This window comes from Apteryx rowi, unplaced genomic scaffold (assembly GCF_003343035.1).
Source record: "Apteryx rowi isolate R43461 unplaced genomic scaffold, aptRow1 scaffold_794, whole genome shotgun sequence".
Lineage (NCBI taxonomy): Eukaryota > Metazoa > Chordata > Aves > Apterygiformes > Apterygidae > Apteryx > Apteryx rowi.
In genome coordinates, this window is record NW_020451087.1 from 225,477 (window position 1) to 248,125 (window position 22,649).

The window sequence follows — 22,649 nt, forward strand, 5'->3', positions numbered from 1 at the left end:
GCTGCTGCCCCCTGCAGCCCCCGGGCGGCCGCCGCAGGAAGGTAGGGCGGGCTGCGGGCGGGGGGGGAGAGCGCCGCTATGTCGCGACAGCGCCGCCGCTATGTCGCGACGCCCCCTTCCCCTCAGCTGAGGGGATCGGCAGGTTCGTGCCGCGGGGCAGCCGCAGGCGCGAGGTTGCTGCGCTGCTGGGAGGCAGGGTGGCCGCCCGGGCGGCTGGAGCTGCCCCCAGGCCTTGGGCCCTGGGCGTTTCACCCTGCGGGGCGCGTTGAGCTGGACGGCGGTGGTGTCGCGGCTGTGCCTGAGGGGCTCTGCCCGTGGCCTCTAGCTCATTTGAACCTTTTCCTGCTGCTAGGGCACTATTCGTACCCGAAAAGAGGTCTCCACAGGCGCTTGGTGTGGTGAGCAGCGTTAGCAGATCATGGCAGCTTCCCAGAGAGACCTCTTGCAGTCAGAGGTCTAGGTGGTGCTGCCCGGCTGCGCGGCGAGACGAGTGGAGAATTTTAGTGCCAAAGCTGAGTAAGGTAAACAGTGAGCTGGAGAGACAGCCTTGGTCCAGAATTGCCAAGCTTACTTTACAGGCTGGGAAAATTGAAACACACCCAACATGAGTAAGCTGAAGGAAAATTCCTGACCCTTTGCTTTCCTGGTGTTTGAATGCAATTTTATTTGCTCAAGGCCATAAAGAAATATTTCTAAGACGTGGTCCACGTGAGAAATAATGACTTAGTAAGTGCACTTTTCATTAGGTTCAACCATGGTAATGATCGTAAGGCCTTTGGAGACATGAAGACCATCATTAGCATCTGGAGTTCAGTAAGTGAAGAATGTAAGTACTAACCCATGCTCACAGCATGACCAGCAGCAGGGTGCTGGCTTCTTCAGCAGCCTCCATGCCAGTTTCGGTTTTGGCAGATACCAGATGCCAGTCTCTCCGGAATCATTTGTTATTCAGGAGAAGCAAATTCGAATGTTTATTGTTTGAAATGTTCTTTGTAGTCTTTCAGGGGRAGATGAGCCAGCTTTCAAAGGCTAGGAAAGAGTATTTTGTCACCTTCTGTTTTGAGACCCTCTTGCCAGAATCCAGTAGTAATGTTCTGTGTAGAGAAGTGCAGATACTTAACCTGGAATGACCCTGAAGATGAGTAAATGTGGTTTTGCTAGAGATGGGACCAGCTTTCTGGGTAAAATAAATAAGTAGTTCAGATGTTTGCCTTGACAAGGATAAACCCAAAGTTAATTGTGAAATGGCTAAACCTTCTACTGTCGTGAACTGAAGCTTCATCTGGGTTTGGTCAATTTTTAGGGACCTAGATATCCAGAACAGCAAAACATCTTGAGATGTCTATATGAGTTATTACATAGGGTGGATGTGCAGATGGTATAGAAGACACTCAGATGAGAATGGTCCTTGAATGTGCTCCTTGTTTGGCTGTTTTCAGCCTCCCTGCTTTCTTGCTGATCATCACTGTGTGATCTGGGAACTGTCCTGGTCAGAAGCAGCAAAACGGTGCTGTGAGATTGGTAGTGCTTATTTAAAGATGAGGCGGACAATGAACTCTGGTATAACTTGAATTTTAAGGAAAGGGGTAACATTCTTGTATAAGACTGTCCTTCATGGCAATCTTTTTAAAGAAAATTTCTAGAAAACTTGCCACTCTCTTCTGCATGGTGTCTTTGTAAGGTAAAAATAGTTGTGTTTTGGAGATGCTTTGTCTTTTTATGTGATTCACGGTTGCACTAAAGTTTCTCTTCATTTCATCTCCCATGGGTAGTTGTGATGGAAAAGTGAAACCATGGGTGTCTTCCCCTTATCTTCTGAAAGGTTTGGAAGGAGAAGTGAGATAATTCCTTACTTCCTTCACCATTGTAGCAATGATGATGATGACTCTGTCACAGGGTTACATTTTTCTTCCGTATAACGATGTGGCATCCTGATGTACTGTGATGTCTGCACCATGTTGAGGCATCTATAATCTTGCAGTGTCAATTCTTACGATATTTCTTGTCAATGTTAAAGTGAAAATAAAGTAGAAGTGGCCTGACTACTGCCATTTTTTTCTTGTTGAAGATGATGATCATGTATGATAGCTTAAAAAATCAGGTGGTTTATTTTGCTTTTATATTTGTTTTTATTGTGTTTATTTTCAGGTTTTTCATCAGAAAGCATTATTTTATTTCACTAAGTCTCTTCAAGCTGTCTTAGGACAATGTGGGGCCCCTTATCAGCAACAGCTGCTTAAATTAATGGTCTGTGGTTTTTACCACTAGCATTGGAGAGAGGCTGTAATGTGCAACTGCTGCCAGCCCCTGGCTAGCAGCCAGGTTTGTTGGCATGCAAAGGTCCATCCAGAGGAAGGGGCTGGAGACCAGCACACAGGGGCTGGCTCTCTGTGCAGCTCTGCCTTGCTATACCAGGTTGGGATTGTTTTTCCCTGTGGATTTTGTATGCTCTGTCTCTTCTGTATGTCCAGAAACTGTTGTTTCAAATATTTTTTTTTCTCCCCTCTACTGCTGATTTTGTTGCTGTTGCTGGAGTGTACTGTGATATGTGAGCCACTGGGATGGCAGTAATAAGCAATCAGCCAGACTAAACTTTGCTCTGTTTTCCTAGTGCCACTGCATTATAACTCTGCTTGCACTTACATCACTGAACTAAAGCAAAAGACTGATAAACAGTGTATTTCCATAGGTCTGGTTGGATATCCTACTTTGTGGCCATATTAAAAAAAAAAAAAAAAGTAAAAACATACAGGGGAATTGATGACTACTTTTAATTGTGCTAAAGTTTCCTGAACCACAGTTCTGTTGTTTATTTCCCAAGCAGAACTGCAGTCAAACAAACGACAGCACCAAGAGAAAAAAAGCACCCAGACTGGTTGGGGAAGATGGAGATTCATCCATAAATAGCCCTTGCATCTGCAGGAAACTGATTGGGTAATCATATGTTTCCCTGGATCGCTGGCACAGTGCTAAATCTCTGCCGGTGAAGAGAATGGCTGTAAGGCAGATGGAGGGGTTTTGCCACCAAGATTGCAAGTCGGTTCGTTCCTTAGCCCTTAAGATGCATATGTGGCAAATACTAACCTGAAAGCAGGGGAGAATAAAGTTATTTCAGTAACTGAAGTATGTGACACATCTGGGAAATCGCAGAGCTACCAAAACAGCTCCCACTGGAGTCTACCCAAGAGCAGATACTGCTGCTCTTTCTGACAAGTAATAATCAAAACTTGACATTCAGAGTGTTTGATAGTCATCTGAGGAATGGGTAGAGTTGTATATGTTGCAAATGTAAAGMAAGTGAGAGCCTGTAATCCCTTTTGTATTTGAGGAGGGAGTGCTTTAAACTGTGTTGATGATAATAAAATTCCCACATATGTGGGACAGTAAACAGTGATTCTGAACTCTACTTGTGGTAAGCACTGTAACATACAGAGCATATAACAAAACTCCAAACACATGTAAACATGTAAATTTTGACACATGTACCCCCTCTTGCAGTGGGTACTAGCAAGATCTGCACCCACATAGCATTACAGGCATGTGAGGCAAGATTTAAAATGTTGTCACCAGGTGTTAAAAATTCTTCTTGTGTTAGTAAGAAGGATTTTTGAAATAACAGCCACTTCTTATCATGGTGATTATAATAACTAGCTTACGTTAGGCTTTCATGTTCTGAGATGGGGAGGAACCTTTTCCAAGAGTGTGATTAATGAGTTGGAGTCATTTGACTTCTGCACAATTTTATTTCCATTTAGGAGGGGAAAAAAAGTTTTACATGGTGCAGTATAGTCATGCAAAAAAAAAAAAAAGCTGAAGTTAGTCTGAGCAGATACTTTAAGTTAATGGACTTATACTTTCTAATGACTGCAAGCTCTGTGACTACGCCTCTCCTAAAAATTGAAATTGAAATTACTGGTTTCTTGTGAGGGTTTTCAGTCATGTGTAGAGCTTATGCAAAGAACCCTTTTTAATACTTCCATAAATCTAGTAAACAAATGTATTAGGTGTTTTCACTGTTTATTTGTATGTATATTGTTTTTAAGCTGACTTTACATCTTTAGATATCTGCTAAACTTTGGATGCTAGTTGAATCTGGGGTTACTGTGCATCTTGCCAAGCATGGGCCAATATTCTCTAAGAAATCTTGATTGTTCTGAAGTCAGTCTAATATTTCTGTCTGTCTTTTTACATCCAGTGGTGTAATAGCTGGTGTAATAGTTTCGTATTGGGGCTTAACTTTTATAACAGTTTATGAATTATCCAGTCCTGGGGCAATCTTAGAACATTATAGCAAAGTTTAAAACTATTGGAAATTGTGAAGCTAATCGCAACAGTGTATGTTTAAAGGAGCAGGTTTGCCTGGACTGAGAAAAGAGAAAGGGATTGCTGGGGCTGCAGCATGGGTCAAGGAAGCATTCTGGACCTTGTAGTGAATTCAGATGCAGAGTTTATTCCAATCACCTTGCTGCACATCAGACATGAAGAGTTGCACAATGTGTATATCACCATTATCTAAATGTTAAGGCAGGTAGTGAGTAATAGCTTAGCTATTATGAACATKAATTGCGACTGTGACCCTTGCAAAAAAGGAGTGTAATGCTGAAGATCTGGATATTAGTTATTCTTCTTTGTGTGCTCGGTTCTAGGCACCACCTTTAAGAGCATGTAGACAAACTGGAGAAAGCCTCAATGAGAGGAACAGTAATATTAGAAGATGCAGGAAATTAGACTTCTAAGGAAAGACTGAAAGATGGGATTTGTTTTGAATAGAAAAAAGTAGCTTATGAGAGAAGTATGCTAATAATCTTCAAACTTGGAAAAAAATTTTGAARGGCATAGTGATCACTCTAGGCCCTCTGTAAGTAGGACAAGAAATAATTGGTTTAATTTTCAGAGAAGATGTTAGGAAAAATCTTTTAACTGTAAGATTAGGTAAGCAGTGGCAAGACTATCTTGAAAAATTATTAAATTTGGCTAGACACACGGGGAAAGTCTAGATAATCKTAGTTGTGCTTCAGGGCAGGGAGGTAAGAGTGTAGTCAACCTCCTGAGATCCCGTCCTCTTCTACCTTTACCTCCTCCACAATTAGAGAAGCAGTCGAGCAGCTGGAGTAGGATTATCCAAACTGGAATTTAGCTTCAACAATGATCTAGTGTCAGTATAATAAAAAGAGGTAATAAGAGTCTTTAAGGACTGTAAGTGGTCATTACCCTAGTTTAATACCTCACTAGAGAGACCAAACTCCACCATAATTGTCCTGTGCTGATTTAGTAGCCCCCAGAGGAAGGAACGTTACTTGACAACTTTTTCCRCCAGCCCTCAGAGGTCTCTTACCAAATATAAACTGACCCAAAATTGCTTAGCTTGTAAGATTAGCCCAAGGTAGCAGCTTATGGCTTTGGACCATTAGTATCTGGGGAACAGCTGCGAGAGCCTTGTTTTCTGTCAGGCTAATAGCACGGACTGAGAGAGGTTATTGTGTTTGAGAGAAAAAAACAAACTTTTATTGATAGCTGTTTTCAACAGCAGACGATCAAATCTCTGCCACACCAGCCAGCTCTGGCTCTAATGGAGGAACCAAAAGACATCCGAGCATGGCAATTCTTTTCCARGTAGCTTAGCAAGGAGGATAGTGGCCTTTTGCTATATTTTAACTGCAAATGAAATGTCTTTAATAGACCATAAAGAAGAGATGGTAATATAGTTTCTGACAATGATGTCACTTGCAAGTTTACGAGGTAAGCGATCACTCAGAATAACCTTGATTCTTACACACTTTTTTATTACCTAAAATAGGTTCTTCCTTCATAAATTTTTAAGAAGCAGCTGGGGAATATTATCTTTCAGAGAGGCATTACAGCTTTATGAGATTTAATTATATCCAGCAATGTAGATTTCTTTGAAATACATACTCAAGGCTTTCTTTCAACATGTAAAGCCTGGGGAATAACTTTTTCTAGATATTTGTGACAGAGAAAAAGTATTTTTAAGGTGTATATATATATTTTCTTATTTAAGGGCATAACCCAGCCATCAAGCTAGTAATTTTTTCTGCAGACATATGGTTCCATAATTGGCTACTATGGCAATTGGTCCATCTTCTTGAACTAAGCTAGTGTGACTATGGGCCGTTTACAAAGTATGAATCCTTTATGACTGTGGCAGAGGAAAAAAATACATACTGATCCAATCCTGTTTGCTCTTTGCAGCTCGAACTATTGAACTAGACAAATGCATAGGGGAGTAACTTGTGTTAATATTCTCCAGCCTATGAAGTGATGCCATAGTAGGTGGCTGAGTGGCTCTGGACATGSCATGTCCCACTAAATGGTCTAAACGGTAGGAATTCATTAAGCAAGTCCTCTGCTCTCACCTCTTTTTCTCCACCCCATGGTTCACAGTGCCCTTCCCCACATGCTTGTGTTCAGGAAGCCTTGCAGCCTAAGTCTGTATGCCACCAGTTCACGGGACAGGACACCACATGTGCCTTCCCTGCACAGGCCTGGCTTTGCTCTATACCTGGGGACTCTTTGTAGCTAAATGTGAGTTTCTTTTTCTACAATAAGAATGATACACCCCAGATAGTAGATTTTGTTGTCTGGCATGTACTTCTGGTTACCAGACCTTATTAGCAGCTAGCAAACAGGACCCCTCCTTCAAGTGCTGTGTAYGTGTCCAAAGCAAAAGGGCTATCTTGTGCACAGAAACAACTATCTAGCTGGAGGTTGGAACAGGAGGTCGCTGCTATAAAAGTCAATTGTACAACAAGTCAAAGTGTTGTCGTAATAAAAGAGCAAAGTTTCCTGAAAATCAGGAGTTTTGACAGCATTAAAGACAGTGAGCATAACTGGTACCAAAAACGATATTTTGTTACATGTATTAGAAATAATAGAAGTGGGGACAGTTTTGAACATGCAACTTGCCTTGCTCAAACTGTTCTTAAGGTACCAATCTGACTTCATTCTTTTGTAAACTTCTTTTTTAGAGAGAGAAAAAGAGAGAAAGCAAAAAGACAGGAAAGAGATCTCTGGGACAAGTAAAATTCTTACAGAAAGCCTTAAGATTCTTAGGATTATTGGGTCTCTGACCTTTAGCTGCTTTTGTATGAGACTATTACTTAACTTCCTAGCTAGTAAGGTTTTCATCCCAGCTTGTTCAGTCAATTCACATCAACGTTTAGCCAGCACCTGTATGTCCGTTTTCAAGCTGCATGGCTGGTGCTAGCAAGCCAGCCATCTTTCATGCCAGTGTTACTGAACTGTGTCCGCAGTTCATACTGAGGTCCAGATGGTGGATCTTTGGTGTGAAACCAGAGCAAAACTCAAATGGCTTATGAAGAGGAATGCTGTACTGAAATCCAGGGATGGTGAAGAACAAAACTCTCTCACAGCTGCCTTTCAGGCTGCTAAGAGCAAGATAACGTTCTCTCTCTTACAAAATGGATGTAGAATTTAGAGGTTTAGATAACTAAAATGAGCACCAGACCTCCAGTGCTCACAAAATCAGTTTGGTTTTGCTATGACAGACCGAGCTGTCCACCCCCTGCAGCCTTAACCTGGTCTTACTTAGAGAACCCCCACATCTGGGAGCAAAGGGCGAGTTCAACTACTCAAGTCTCTCTGAAATTGYGACCACACAGAAAGGTTGTCTGTGTGCTTGATTTCTCCACTGAGTCTCCACCGACCTAAGTGACAGAATAGGGGACCTGGGGTGAGTATTGTGTGCCAGAGACACCAGCACATAGCAGTGATGTCTGTCACTCATGGCACAGCTTAGATACGAAGCCTTAACACATAGGTGAGAACATCTGTATAAGCTACCACTAATCTTCCATGACATCTACAGTAGCCCCTCTCTTATCGTTTGTTCTAATATTAACTTGGAATTYTGTTTATCATGGACAGCCATTTAGTTTTCCATAGCTGTGTGAAGTGAATGTGAGTCATTTAATCTACGCAAGTGTTTTTATAGGTAGTAGATATGCACCATGATACTTTCACGTATGATGAAACATTGTCCAGAATTCTTTCAGTACATCGAATTCTAAAATAAAACAGAATTATGTTTAGTGGAACAATTAAGAAGAAAAAAATGATGTTTCATTTAAATTTTTTAGATTGTGGTATGGCATGTATATCCTGGAATCTGTTACATTACATTACTCACGCTGATGTTATTTATGTTAACATTTATGTTATGTTAATTTCTGTATACAGAAGTGACAGGGTGACATGCTGTCCTTTTCTGAGTAAGCAAATTTCTAAGAGTAGTAGAAGCCATGTGTGCAAATGAACTGAAGCTGTGGGTTACAGATGAATAAAAGCCATAATTTTGAAATTACTCTTGTGGTAATACCTTGGTAAATTTAAGCAGGTGATGGCTGAAACATTTCCAGCTGCATATGCGGTACTAGATGGAAAAGTTTGGAACTTAAATGAGCTGTGTGTTCCCCTGCCTGCTCTTTTTCTGTCCCATCTTGGGCAATCCTCATTTTAGATGTACCCTCAGGTACAGGTGCGGTCAAGAAGGACCCTGGTTGTTACTTGCTGAGGAACTGCACTGCCAGGGAATGGGTAAACAGGGTGTCTGCAGGTGACTTCTGACTTCTTTAAGAGCACAAGTCCTGAGGCTGGAGGGCTTTCTGGCTCCCAGAGAACCCGTTTGATTTTTTTGTTGTTTTCTTTTCAATTTTTTTGTAGCATAAAAACCAACCCTGTAATTTACATCCTTCCTGACGCATTTATAAATGCAATAAATAATTCTTTCCTTTTGTCTTTGCATAATGATAAACATGCATAATTCCAGCAGCTGTTGCCACGTATGCAGAAATCCTATTTCTCACCGAAGGCTTCCCATATGCTTTGCAGGCAGGTGGACAAGTTTGCATGTTCTCTGAACCTCGGTAGTGTGGAACTGTTTTGGGCCAGAGCTTTACAACCCCCAAATCTGGGAGACCCTTGTGAAGAATTCCCTTCCAGCTGCCACCTCTCTCCCGTGTACTGGAGACTTCTCTTGACTCTGGCAATATGGGAGTGGGAGGTCTTTTAAGTGAGCCATTGGTTTCTTAAGTCATTTAGGATTTTCAGGTCAAACCTCTGTATTTATGCAAAAGCTCTGGTTTTATATACTTGTTGCAGAAAGATTTAACCAACAGCTCACTAACAAGAGAGCTGCTGAAATCTGCATTGGGTTCCACTTACTGATCGATTTAAGGCCTTGCTTCAGGACCACTGCTGTAGTTTTTCTGGAAGTGACAAAACCCTGGATGGTTTCCAGGAATGGCTTGATTTTGTGGCTCCTGCAGACTAAAGGGGCTGAACTCGCTGCCCTTCTTGGGCATGTGAAAACAAACTTCACCTACCTTTAGAGCATATCAAGAGACGGCCTGCAAAGAGCTGGTTATGCCAGTAATCTCTCTTAGGGATATCGCCGCTATATTGGATGCTCTGTGTTTGTGCCATCAATTTTGACAAGATAGTCACTTTTTTTGTGACAGGGCAGTCTACTGGGGATAACTAACCTAGACAAGAGTAAGCAAAGAAGCAAATAAATACTGGTGACTTGTTAGAGGCTAGCACTGGTTGGGAAATGCATGCAGTTTAAAACTGATGAACATTAACATCATCATCATTAAGTCACTGTCAGTGCTTTAATTTCCGCCCCCTCCCCAGCCCTCTTCCTTATTCCTCTCATAATAGCTAGCTAAGTCAAATAATTAATTGGGAGCTTCAGAGTTGCTGCCCTTTATTTAGCATCTTCTTTCATTTCACAGAGACAGTGTTTGAGACGCTAGGGGGAAGAGATGGCAATGTCTATTGATATGGCATGTAATTTTAAATATTACCTGCCACTTAGAAGCCTAAAAAAAGTAAGAATCAGTTTGAAATCGTTCCTGCTCCATGAAAAATTGACAGCACTGGTGGAGGTGTGAGATGTATCCCAGGGATGAACACTGCAGCATAGGAAGTGGCAGGGACTGCCTTAATAAACTGACTGAACATAAAACTTGTTAATACCTGTGTCATGTCTCATTTAGGACTTGCCTCATGATTGTTCCCTCAGTACTTAAACTTTCAAAGAAAGTGAACTTCGTTTCATCTTGAATAGGGCTAGGCAATGGTATCTTGTTCCTTTTGCCTAACTCTTTTGAGAAAATTAAACAAGAAGCAATGTTTCAGCTGGCTGCTGCTGAGCTGATATGTCCCTTCTTAATTACATGTTTTGATTAATGGTTTGATCGTGAAGCTATTACTCATTATGAAGTCCATGGGAATTCTGGGTATATCAGGAGTTCAGGATCAAACCAAGTATGTGTATAATTCTATATTCTGCATAATATTTATAATTAGTGATAAAAAGGCCYTTAACCAAAGAAAATGGTGCAAATATGTCCAAGTACATCCTCCATGGGCTTATTATACTTACGTCTATACTTGCTTGTCTTGAACAAAAATTATTTAAAAATTGTGTGCTTTGAAACAAGCATATTTCCTTTTTTATAAACTGGAAAATAAATGTGCAATCTTGTATTTAAAATTCTAACCACTTGTAAACCAGCTGTCACTCTGTTACTAGACAGGGGGAATTGATTGCTGCACAGTTGTGTTGGTTTTGTTATTTTGAAAGACACTCACATTGCTCTAGACTAGGGGCAGTAGTCCACAGTCATATTAAAAATGAGAAAGGGAATATCTTTGTAGACGTTTAAAGATAGTATACATTTCCTTCTGTGGAGTTGCATTGCCTTATTTTATTAACTAACACTTGCATGAAACAAGAGCGGAAAAAGAAAAGTGAGGTTTGGCTATTTAAATCTCTCCTGACTCCGTAGTAAGACACCTGTATGATCAAGTGAACCGACTGTGGGCTGGAGGGGCAGAAGCCCCTAGGCTTCACCTACTGTGAATCTCTATCTATCTTCCCTTAGGTTTTACACTGTGAAATCTCAATACCTGAGTAAGTCACACAGCCTTTCAGTTTACCCACTGGTAAGAATTAATGTTTACGTTATGGAGATCTACTGACAAATACTGCCCTGTCCTTCTCCCAGTGTCCATGTTAGAGCAGTACCACTATGGCCCGTTCTTGTGACTTACRGTGAGTCTTGCTATACCTGATGTTTTGCTTATGGCTATGGCACCTTCCACATTTCTAGGAGGAAATTCAAGGATGAGCTGGTGGGTTCAGAGCTACACAGATATACTAACCTTCAGTGGATCTGGAGGGGCAGGTGTGTCGCCACGGTGGGCTTAAGGGAGGGTTTTCCTGACGCTTCAAATTTCCATTTAGGCTAGAGGATCTGGTAGATCATTTCCTTTCTGATATTTGTGCTCCGCTTAGAAGAGAAAGCTGTGCAAGTATGGAATGCTCTTTTTCATGTGAAAGCCTTAAGGTTTATTTTAAAGCATCTTTTTTTGCCAACTCTTAGCCTCAGGCAAAGCCTGCTAAGTCAATGAATAGGCTGCCAGAGACATCCATATCTGTAAATCATGATTAGAGTGCTGGAATTTGCACAAAATAAACTCAACTTATCTGGCTAGCTGAATATTTACTGATAAATTCTGTTTGTTGTATACTGTGCTTTGAATATTGCAGTGAAGTCAACCTTGAGAAAAATAGCTTTTTTTTCCCCTATTGTATGGGTTATAATATCTCCTGTATTTTCTCAACTGAAGAACTTCGTTTAGCGCAGTTAGCAGTATTGACTGGAACTGCGGTCTTGTCTTTGCTTAGGGAAAGCCTCATTTTGACAAGCAGTGACCAGCAGTTGCTCTATCTGCTTCTTGCTGTTATCCTTAAGTGTTGGTAAAGACATGCAGGCACTGAACTAATTTAGTTGACCGAGTCTGATGCTGCTTAAGCAGTTTTGAAAATTTGCTTTCGTAACTTTCACTTTGTTCTAGCTCCTGGTTTTATCTCCTTTCAGTACGAATTATCATTATCACACTTTTAGCTGGATAGTGCTGAAATTCTGCTCCCCCCCACCTTTTTTTTTTAACATAGCAAAGATATCTCAATTCACTGTTTTTAAAGCTGTGTGTCTCTTAGAGTAAAATCAATCTCTCCTTTAATAAATGTACCTTTTTCCATGACGTTGCTGGGATTTCTAATGGCAGAATTGTCATCTTCAGTGACCTTTAAGGGTCTGCGGAGGGGTTCCCCAGTGCAGCATGGCTGTATCCTAACTCCACAGAGAGCCCCAGTGCCTTTGACTTTGGTGGGCTTATTTTCAGTTCCTCAGAAGTAGCGAAGGGTGGTTAGTTATGCTCTGTAAATAATAAATCAGATGGAACGTTTTCCAAATTCATCAGGATCTGCAAAATAATATTTTGGTGAGTGCTCTGGAACACATGGTTTTTGTAAGACATAACCTACATCCAGGATGCTGTGCATCAGTAACTGACACTTGGATCCACCGGTGTATTTACAGAAGGGGTATCCACAACAGCCGATTTAAGCCCACTAAGCTGGTTCCCCAGTATACGTTTCCTATTGAAGTCAGGGTTTCAAGTTGAATTCAACAGAACATTAGTCACCTAAAATCCTCTATAAATCTGGCCCTGTCTTGTTAGTTTTGGAAAGGGCTCTTTGCTTTTCCGAAGCCACGTCTTAATTCTTAAAATGGTATAAATTCTGTCACTTGAAATGAGTGCCAGCCATCCCTTCTTTTCCACATATGCTTTTCGTATGAGATGCTTGTTTGGGGAAAACGCACAAAATCAGAGTTTGAGAGAGCTTGAATGCAGGCTTTAACCTATGTTTAATACACCAACTTAGGGCACATCACTGCGTCTGCATCTTTAGGTGACATGGGGGCAAGGAGCYGTACGCCGTCTGCCCTTGCCGTCGCCTCCCTGTGTCCTTCCCATGGGTGGGTGATGCAGCAGTTTACAGTGCTGAYGGTCCCGAGTGAGGCACCTGCAAAGCTCTGGTGGAGTGAATACGTGCAGCTCCATTTCTTACAGTCAGATGGGATATCAGAGGCAAACGGAGCAGAAAATAAACGTGAATATTAACAAAAGGAGCACAGAGCTGAAACACTTGATGCTTGCTGTCTTTCCACGGGTTATTATGCATGCTTGTTCAAACTGTTGCACTTTACAAAGGTAAAGACACTTTTGGTTGCAATTACCACAGAGTGGCCTGAAGCTTCTCCAATTAGAATTGAAATCAGAAATTTGTTTTTCTTATTTCAGTGTAAAACTTTACATTCGAGAAGTGTTGCCTTTTTTCTTCCCCCTTCCCTAAGCTAAGAGTTTTACTTACAGTGCAAGCTGCAGTCTTGGGAAGCAAATGCTGATAAACTGCTCTCAAGCAAAGCCCTCTGAGTGATGCCCTCCAAGCTGTATAAATTGGCTGTAGCAGCAGTCGTCTCTGCCCCCCGGGCAAACAGATGTTTGCTGTACTGCAGAGTCTTGGAGGAGGTGACGCACAGAGAAGAAGGGGCTAGAGCAGAGTTGAGTGCATCCTAGGGGTTCCTTCTCCAATAAAATAAAGCRTGCTTATCCACTTAGACATATAAACACCTCTATTTATTAAAATTTTTCATACACAAGTGCATCAGAAATTCTCATTTAAATTGAAGACATACTCTTAATACAGAAAGCACTTTTATCACAGCACCGTTTTCCACAGGCAAGATTTAACGTGGTAAAGCGGCGTGCTGCACAAGAGAGCTTGACTGTAYGTATTACACCACTTGCTCGTCTTGGCACCAGACTCTTCTTCTGCAGCCTAACGCTCCGTGGTGAAATTGTATGATAACAGTATGTTTTTATAGCACTGTAGTTCTTCTGGGGGAGGGGTTCCTTACGGGGTCTGTTTGTGCCGCTGCCTGAACCCGATACGTATAGAGAATGAAGCTATTATTTGGTGGCTTGACACAAAGAAGGCTGTGTGCTTGCATACAGTGTTGTCAGTGGTCAGAGAGGGCTCTTGAAATGTCTCTTTTAGATAAACTCTGAAAAATAAAAGAAGAGGGAAATGGAAAGAAAATTTGCTATATTAATTTTTTCCAGTTCATTACGGTCTGCCTGCAGCAGGTAGAAGTTTCACTGCTGGAACAGAAATTCTCAGTTTAGGTGGTTGCCAGATTAGATCTCAGCTGTGTTTATCCAGTGATGCTTGTAACACCTGATGCTGCGGAGGGAAGACACCACTTTTCTCTCAGCCTGTACGAACGCGCACGCACATACACAGAGCAAGAGTGCATGTAACAGTTTCTGCAGTATTGTTTCTTAGGTGAAAAATTTGTGTGTTTAAGAAAGCCAAACTGCAAATAAAAAATAACAGTAATAGGAAAAAAAGGAAAAGAAACCATTCAGACATATAGGAATGGAATACCAATTATACCAGCTACTTTAGAAGTTAGTTGATCAGAGCTTTAACGATGAGTCACAGTCACTTTGGAAGCTTGTATTTTAAATTACAGCTTACTGAACCTGTGAATGTCCCAGCTACTTCTAAGTTACCTATTTAGTGTAGTATGATTTTATGGATGTACCTCTTGCGAACCTTCTGTATAACGTTGATTAGATTTAGCTAAAGGGGAACTTGTAAATTGACCTCTGTCTTTCTCAAGGAAGCCTTTGCCAAGGCTGGGAAATGCCTGTTCTTTATGATTGATGCCTCCACTTTGAGGTGGAGTTTGTTTTGCTTGTGCCATGCATCGCTGCTCTGAATGTAAAACATTAAGACTTATTCAGCCGTGCTGAAGAATAAAGTGCAGTTAAGCATTAATTGAGGCTCGCAGCTAAAGAGTAGACTCAGTCCTTGAAAAAACAAGGCAGTGGATATGTTTTAGTGTGGCATACATGAGAATTGGGTCTGGGATCCCTCCTCTTTAACGTTAAATGCCTACAGTGTAGATAAGCTGAGCTAGTCCTCCAGACTTCCTTTGCACTTAATGGAGAGAAATGGACATTTCCAGGGTGTGATTCATCTTACTTATTTTGGACATCTACACTACAGCGAGATGAATCATGCCCTTTAAGAAGCTGTTTCACTCATCTGTCATGTCAAATAACTTAACTTCCCAGGCGCCTCTGGGAGTTTGGTCCCCTCGTTGTCCACACTGCACATTCGCCCCCGGGCTCTCCTTTGGCGTCAGCCAATTAATTACTTCTGAAAGCGAACTTAGTAGTTCACGAGGGATAATTCACTGCAAGAACTGCTCCAAATAGTTGGTGTGAATAAGAATATACCAGGTTTGCTACCTCCACCTTCCCCRGACCTCCCACACCTCAACAGGCTTTGCACTTGTTACATATCACTGGCAAGGCATCTTGAGATGTGCTATCAAGCCAGTACTCTGGTGAGCTGCAACACAACCCTCTCGTTATTTAAGGTACTTCTGAACTGAAAACACCCCCACAAAATAATATGCCTAGGGCCACAGGGGCTCCAGATGGAGCCCAAAGAAGATGATGGTTGTGAATCATAGCCAGGGCCGATCTGCTCCATAGGGGGCTAGCCTGCAGCGCTGTGATCTGTATATAATGTAGTAGGCTGAAATTTTGCAATTTTAGTCCAACCCATTGCATTTTAAACTGATAAAAACACTGCAAAATTTCACCCAAGAGTAAAATCTGTTCAACTGTACCCTTCCAAAAGGGATGAACTTAGTGGTTACAGAGCAAAGCCAGAACAGTTGGAAACGAGGATATGTATGTCACTTGTTTCTATGGCTAGCAAATATTTATAGCTGTTGATGGAGTTTCTTACCACAGATGCTCTGCATTCATATTTGGTCCTGCCTCAAATGTAAAAAATTATTGTACAGTTTAACTAGAGGGTTTTATGTTTTTCCCTTGATTACAATGTCTGACTATGAATTGACGAGTCTTTCTTTTCTTCTTTGGAAACAGCAGACATTTTAAGCAGGGCAATGGGATTCCAAAATTTAGCCAAAGCATGGCTAATATTGTCCTGTATTTTAAGAGGTTGCCAAAAAGGAAGGAGATGTAAAGGAGAGAAAAACACTAAGTTAGAAAAGATGGAACCATGGAAAATGTACTAATTCCCTTTCAAAATTGAAACAGCCARAAAAAAAAAGTCAAAGCAAACATTACTTGTTCTCAGAAGTAGCCAGGAAATGGATCACAAATATGTCACCTACCTGAGACTAGAATTTTATGTAAAGTCCTGGACCTTGTCAGTTCTTTATTCTGTTAGGTTTAGTTGAGGAAATTTGTTAAAAAAAAAGGTATGTCTAAAGGGATGTACATTTGTATTTATGCTTCCTGGACCACTGCTTTCGTGATTAAAGTCTTGTTCTCTTTCCAGTGTAAAAAAAAAGCAGATTCCTTAATGATTTGGGCTGTTTGTACAGTCCAAACTGTACAACTGTACAGATCTGGGAAGAATTTCATAATTTACGCTTCTGTGTTCAGGTTTATACTAGGAAAGCCAGAAACTTTGCAAACCTACAGTTTTACACCTGCTCTTTGGTGAGCCCTTTGGACATGTTGATTCAACTTTGTATTATAATTTCAGATTTTTAGAAGGACAAATTATACCATACATATGCTACAGATTATTAAGGGGTTATCAGATGATTATCACGGATGGCTGGTGAGGGAGAAAAACTAGAAATAAGTGATCTCCAGGGGAAGGTCACTACAGATTACTGTCAGATTGGTCTGAAGGAAAAATCAGTCCATGTGTGTGAAATATCTGGAAAAAAATCAGTGTCAGGTGAATCTTGGTTTTCTTAAGAAAACAAGGACATTGCTTTAAGATTTTCTTTGCTCTGTGCTTATCTCATCTACTAAAAATCTAGACTTCATTCTGGATACCTATTTCTGGATACCCCTTATACTTCCAGGGTTTCTGAAGTCAGTGTTTGATCAGTGCCTGTCTTAAGTCTTTCTGAAGAATGCTTTGTCTTACAATGGTAATTTCAAGCAGTGTCTGCAAGTGAAGCAATGTAAATATGAGGACACTTTAAGATTCTTTTATAGGACATTTTAAAGTGGTATTTCAGCTTTCCAGATGCTGTCATCTCTTTGTWTCATGGGATCAGGATACAGCGGTGTTTTAGGAAACGCAGTCACGGTGTCTCATTGGCCGAGTCCTTACCATGGGGAGATAGCATACCTTACGGTGACGGAGGTGGCCACAGCTGCAGGAAACCCAGGCTGGCTTTCTGGCTCCTCCTGCCTGACCTTGGGCCGGTCTGTCTGGACTTCATTTCCCAAACTGTGTAATCTGGCCCATAATACTTCCTCTKTCTCTCCTGAGAACACTGTGCTTCTCAGTCTGGTTTTGTACAGCACCTGAACAGCCATAGGGACCTGGTCTCCGTTACTTGCTCTGGAGGCTTTTGTGACACAAGTAAGAAACTCCAAACTGTAGTGCCACCGTCAGGCCTACTTTGAGGAAAATATCACAAAATCTAGAGGGAACAAACTTCTTGAGCGATAAGGAAGATCCTGATTTTTGCAAAGCAGATGGTTCACAGGGACGGCATACATTTTATTTGCAGAGTTCAAAAAGGCTGACGTGGGAATGCTATCAAACATCTGAATGCTATCAAAATTATCTGAAAAGCTGTAAACAAAGGCTACTGATATAAATAGGGTATATGAAGTTCAGAAAGGTATTTTGTCAATCCTGAATGTATATCCACGTTGCATCACTGACATCAGTGGGTTAACATCATCAAGGTGAACTGCATTTTCATGCCCATCTGTACAGTACTTAGCACAGTGAAGTTTTAATACCATTCGTAGCCTGTGAATCTTACTGTAACGTAACCACTAAACTGCCCAGTGTGGCTCAAGAGGTGTTAGGAACAGACCTTTCTAATTTATTCATTAGTGAATAGAAAAGGACTGCTGCTTAATAAGGAGCCAAGTGCAAAATGTGAAGTTTGAGAAGCTTTGCAAAAGTATTGCCATGAATAAGGAGCTCAATTCTGATCTCTGTTACATAAGTAACATTTGTGTAGTACTCCTAAATTTAAAGAACGATATGAAAGGTTGATCTCTTTATTTTTTGTAGTGAAACTGAATTATCAAGTCACTGGGATTTTTATCGTCTTTTCTTGTGTGAGTACTGATATATTTTGCAGGTTACCAGTGGGAAGGCGGTCCGTCATCTTTAAAATTTTAAGAACCTGAAAATAAGCCTCAGTGGCTCTTTGATATTCCTCTGTTAGGAGAAAGAACCTCGTTCATGTGATTAATTACAGGCGGGATCTTGTTCTTCCCCCTGAGCTCTGTGCAGTGGGAATTCCTGCGGAACAGTGCCACCGTGGCTGCCCTCTAATTCCATTGCTTGATGAGGTGCTTTGCAGACAGACAGATTTGAGAAGAGCTGGGCACAGATGTTTCGGTGCCTGGGTGTTTTGCCTGAAAATGATAGTCAGTCTTCATTTTCATTTCAGCTCTCAAGCCTGTTGAAACAACAGCATTCCTGTCATTGTGGATGTTGTTCAGCCACGTGGGCTGTGCGACTCATTGTGAAAGACTGCATGCTTTCCCCTCCCAAGTCAGCACYTATCTTCCTGCTGCTGGCTGTTTGTGGGCTGAAATCGGTATGCTGGGGTACCTGCTCCTGCAGAGCTTGCTGGCTAGCTTGGTTTCAGTGCTGCGCTGGGTGGGAGCAGTCAGAAGCCAAAAAAGCAAGCTTCAGGGTAGGAAATGGTACTTTTGTCAGGTTCTGAAAAAGTTTCTCAAATATTCTTTTCAGCATCTCTTTACAGTAAAAAAAAAAAAAAAAGAAAAAAACCCTAAAGGAACAATAAGCCTCATACAGACCTCCTGGCTCACATTCACTCCAGACTTTGTTTACTTTGGCAGTGAAAATAGGAACTCATGATGTCAATTCAAGGCAAACTGCATCTGGCCTTGGTCCTCTTTAATAATCTTTGTTTTTCAGCTTTGCTTTTTCTTTCTGTCTTTCCTGTGTTCTTGTCTGCTATCCGAGGATCCCTGCTGTCCTGGCACTGCTGCTTCCTCCCATCCAGGGCTAGAGACCTGCAGAGGCTTCGGGGCTGTCCTGTCAGCAGGCTGAGTGCCTCCACTCTGTGACTCCACTCCATCTAGTCCAATTAATTGCTATTTTCTCTATGTTTTCTAGAGTTTCTTAGTAAAATGAAGTCCTTTGGGAATCCCAAATGGGTTTTTTTGTTTGTTYGCTTGGTAGTTTTTTGGATGTCAAAATGGTCCTATAGAGAGAGAGAGAGAGAGAGAGAGAGAGAGAGAAAAAGATGTTCTTTATGGAAGCTTATTTAATCACAAGTGATTAAGGGGAAGCTTGSTACTACCTGCCCAGCCACAGAGGTGAGTTGTCACAGCCGAAGGTGAAGTGACTGGTCAGGAGGAACCAATCTTAAGTCAGAACAACGTACACTGTGCCTGTATTTATATCTACTTGAGGGCAAGAGATAACACGTCTAAGCTTCCTAACRTGACGAGAGCAGGCAGAATTAGGAGAAGGTAGTGCAGATGGGAGTGCAGAGCCCTGTTGCTCTGCAAGCACATGGCTCAAAGACCTTTGCTGGCCCACTTTGTGTATGTGGGAAGTGTTGTTCAAAAACCTGACAGGATCCCAAGATTCAGAGCTGATGGGCCTCATATGGAGCACAGAAAGCATCCACTAAAGCTAGTTCTCTGTGGTTATAAAAAGGAGGAGTTGTAGGGCTAAAGGCAGCCACACTGACATTTTTTTCAGGAAAACAAAGAATTCTGATACCTCTCGTCGAGCAGGGTGGGAGATTAACAGGACTTTTCTAAAAGAATGCAAGAAACCTTCTTTTCTAATGAAGCTGTACTTTAAAAAAGGAAAGAGACTGTTTGCAGAGGTTTCCTTCAGTGATTCATTACTGTTTACAGTTCTTGTTTCACTGGATACTCAAGCAAAGTTGTGCAATAGATGTAAAATTATTTTATGTTTTCAGATGCCTGCTAGAGAATTTGGGTATTCAGATTTAGTTTTTCTTCATGGTATTTACACAAACCAGCACTTGYCTGGGTGTCCTAGAATAATGTGGAGTGTCAGCATTTCTGTTTTTTTCTGAATTAAGTACATCTGCTTTCAAAGTTGATTAAGATAAATCAGAGTAAGATGCTCTTTCACTGTAGTTCAGACTCCACTTTATTCTGCAATGACTTTCATGTATAGACAAGCCTTTAGAAAACTCTTTTTGTTTAAAATGAAATCTCCTTGTTTTTTTAGCCCTTGCATTTTAAGCTTGTACTGAGAAAGGAATGATATTCCTTTAACYGATTTTTTTTCCTCTACAGACTATAAGATGGCACATTGATCTACAACCATGGGCAAGTCCAACTCCTTCCCTGAACTATGAGGCCTTGAGGTTCCTGAAGTACATAAGCACTTCTCAGGTAGGTTTTTGTTTCTGTCTCTATTTAGAAAATAATTTGCCTGACACAGCCTGTTTCCCCTCAGGTAAGAAATTAACCTCACACCAAGCCACTGTTGCAATTGCTTGGACTGTTTTATTTCTAAAGTTGCTCAACTTAGCAGTGATGGTCAACATTGTTAGGGAGAGGCCGAATCTGGTAGCCCGATTGAGGCGAGGCTGCTGTGCAGCTTCATCCCTTCCATATCCAGCTAATAGAGAGGCTGAGCATGTATTCCCAGTGGACACACGCACAAACACACATACACACCACATATATACGCAGCTGGCCACACAGATCAACACGGGCACAAAGAGCACCAACAGCCTCATCCTGTTCCCCTCTCCAGCTGATCAGGATGAAGGTCCATTAATGGGAAATATTTATATGTGTATGTACAATGTGGATCCCTCCAGYAGCTGGGCTGAGACACTCAGTCTGCTCAGCAGCTGCCCCTGGATCCCTGCTCTCCCCAGTTGCTGGCACCTGGACATACAAGCCCTTGAGGCCCACAGTCCACCTCCAGTTGCTGGTACACACATACCTGGCTCCCCTGCAGCATAACCTGCTCACCAGCTAGTCTGGCTTGATATTTGCTAGCAATCACACACCGACTTACATACCTTCACTCTCTCCAGTTGCTGGCACCAGAGACCCCCAGGCTTTGTGACCTGTGATCCCACTCCAGTTGCTGGCACTTAGACATACRCATGGACACAGAATAGAGAGCCTCCAGGAAAACAGTTAGAAATGGATTTTAATAAGAAGGTAGGACAGTCTGTGCCGATCAGGCACAGGGCATGGCCAGATGAACGTACTGACCAGCACTGTTTATGCGTGACTGGCTCTTTTTATCTCATTATCCCTCTATTTTCCCACATTTGTTTCTCTCCAAACCTCCTTGATCCCTCCCTTTCTCTGCCTTTGGTTCGTCCCATGAACATCCCCTAAAAAGTCTTGTGCAATCCTGAAATACTGTTCCCCTGCATCCCACAATGAATCCCTTACCCCTAAGTAGTAACCCCACCTCTGAAAGTCCAAAAGGTGCTCTGGAGAGTGTCTCCCATTGACTCATCTTGATGGTTTTCACACCTGGACCAGGAGACTCTTGGCTCTCCTGGGATGGGGCCAGAAGCTCTGTTTCTCTGACTGGGCTTTTAGGGTTTCCCCACCTGGCGTTGTGCCTCTGTGCTCCTTTGTGTGTGTGGTGTTGAGCCTTTTAGGGGTTGATTGCCCTCCTGTGAGGGGCCTGGGAGTAGCCAGKGCATGGTATTATTTAAGTTCCCCCACCTTCCCGTTGTTCCTCCGAGCTCCTCTGTGTGTGGGCAGACTAGCTTTTTATCACATAACCTAACAAACATGAATGTAAACATCAAAACACAGGGTAGAAAGAGTGCGCTATTTCCTTGCTTTTTATTTACGGAGTTGTTCATGTCCTGACAGAAATACAGTACAGCTGAAATTCCAGAAATTGTTCCTCTCTCATTTCTCTCTCTTTCTCASTCTCTCTCTCAGATAGAGAAAAGTACTGAGCACTGTGTAGCAAAAGGACTGTGTATTCTACCACTCAACCTCTCAGTAATAATGTGATAACCAGGTTCATTTTAACTTAAAAAGGATGCATTTGAGGTTCACAGTAAAATGAGAACAAGGCATCAGTCCCTAGCCTGGGCAAGTTTTCCTAACAGTACTAACAGAATTCTGATTATCTGAGAACAAAAAAGGTGGTGGTGATCTGAAAAACTTGTATTTTTAAGTGCTTTTTCAAAGATATCACCTCCAAATCCACCTTGCATTGACAGATGCTTCCAGGGCTCAAATATATGGAAATCAGGTTATCATGTCTTAATATAGACATCACTTCTCCACAACAGTGCTTATACATATGTTTCCTGTAATGAAGAATGGAAAAGGTACTGGATGTCCACAGTTCTGACAGGGCAGGTACTTTTAAGTATTCAAGTCTATCAGCAAGCAGCCCTTCAATACAGATTTAACTGCACTATCTTTCACACAGAAGAATAACAAGACGCCTCAGGTGTTTATGTCACTGAAATGTCATTAACATAAGTAATTAACAGTAACATTATGTTTTGTTAATGCAACACCTTTAAGGCTGACATGGAAGAGTCAGTTGAAATACATCTAAAAATATGCTGCTGTGCCTATGGTATGGTAACTGGGAGGGTAGCAGAGTGTTCACTTATCCTCAAACTTGTGGCTACCCCTGGCTAAACGTTCAAAAATGTGGAAGTGACATCTTGGTCTTCATGCGCTCTGGC

The 22,649-nt window shown here is 41.7% G+C and overlaps 1 protein-coding gene across 1 annotated transcript in view; it reads left to right on the plus strand.

Annotated features, from left to right (window-relative positions):
• Positions 1-18,476: 18,476 nt before the first annotated feature.
• METTL24 (methyltransferase like 24) overlaps positions 18,477-22,649 on the plus strand; it is a 35,002-nt gene continuing 30,829 nt past the window's right edge. The window contains exons 1-2 of the mRNA XM_026088897.1: positions 18,477-18,539; positions 20,251-20,349. Coding sequence (XP_025944682.1) covers positions 18,477-18,539; positions 20,251-20,349 — 162 coding nt within the window. The remainder of the gene's footprint in view (positions 18,540-20,250; positions 20,350-22,649) is intronic.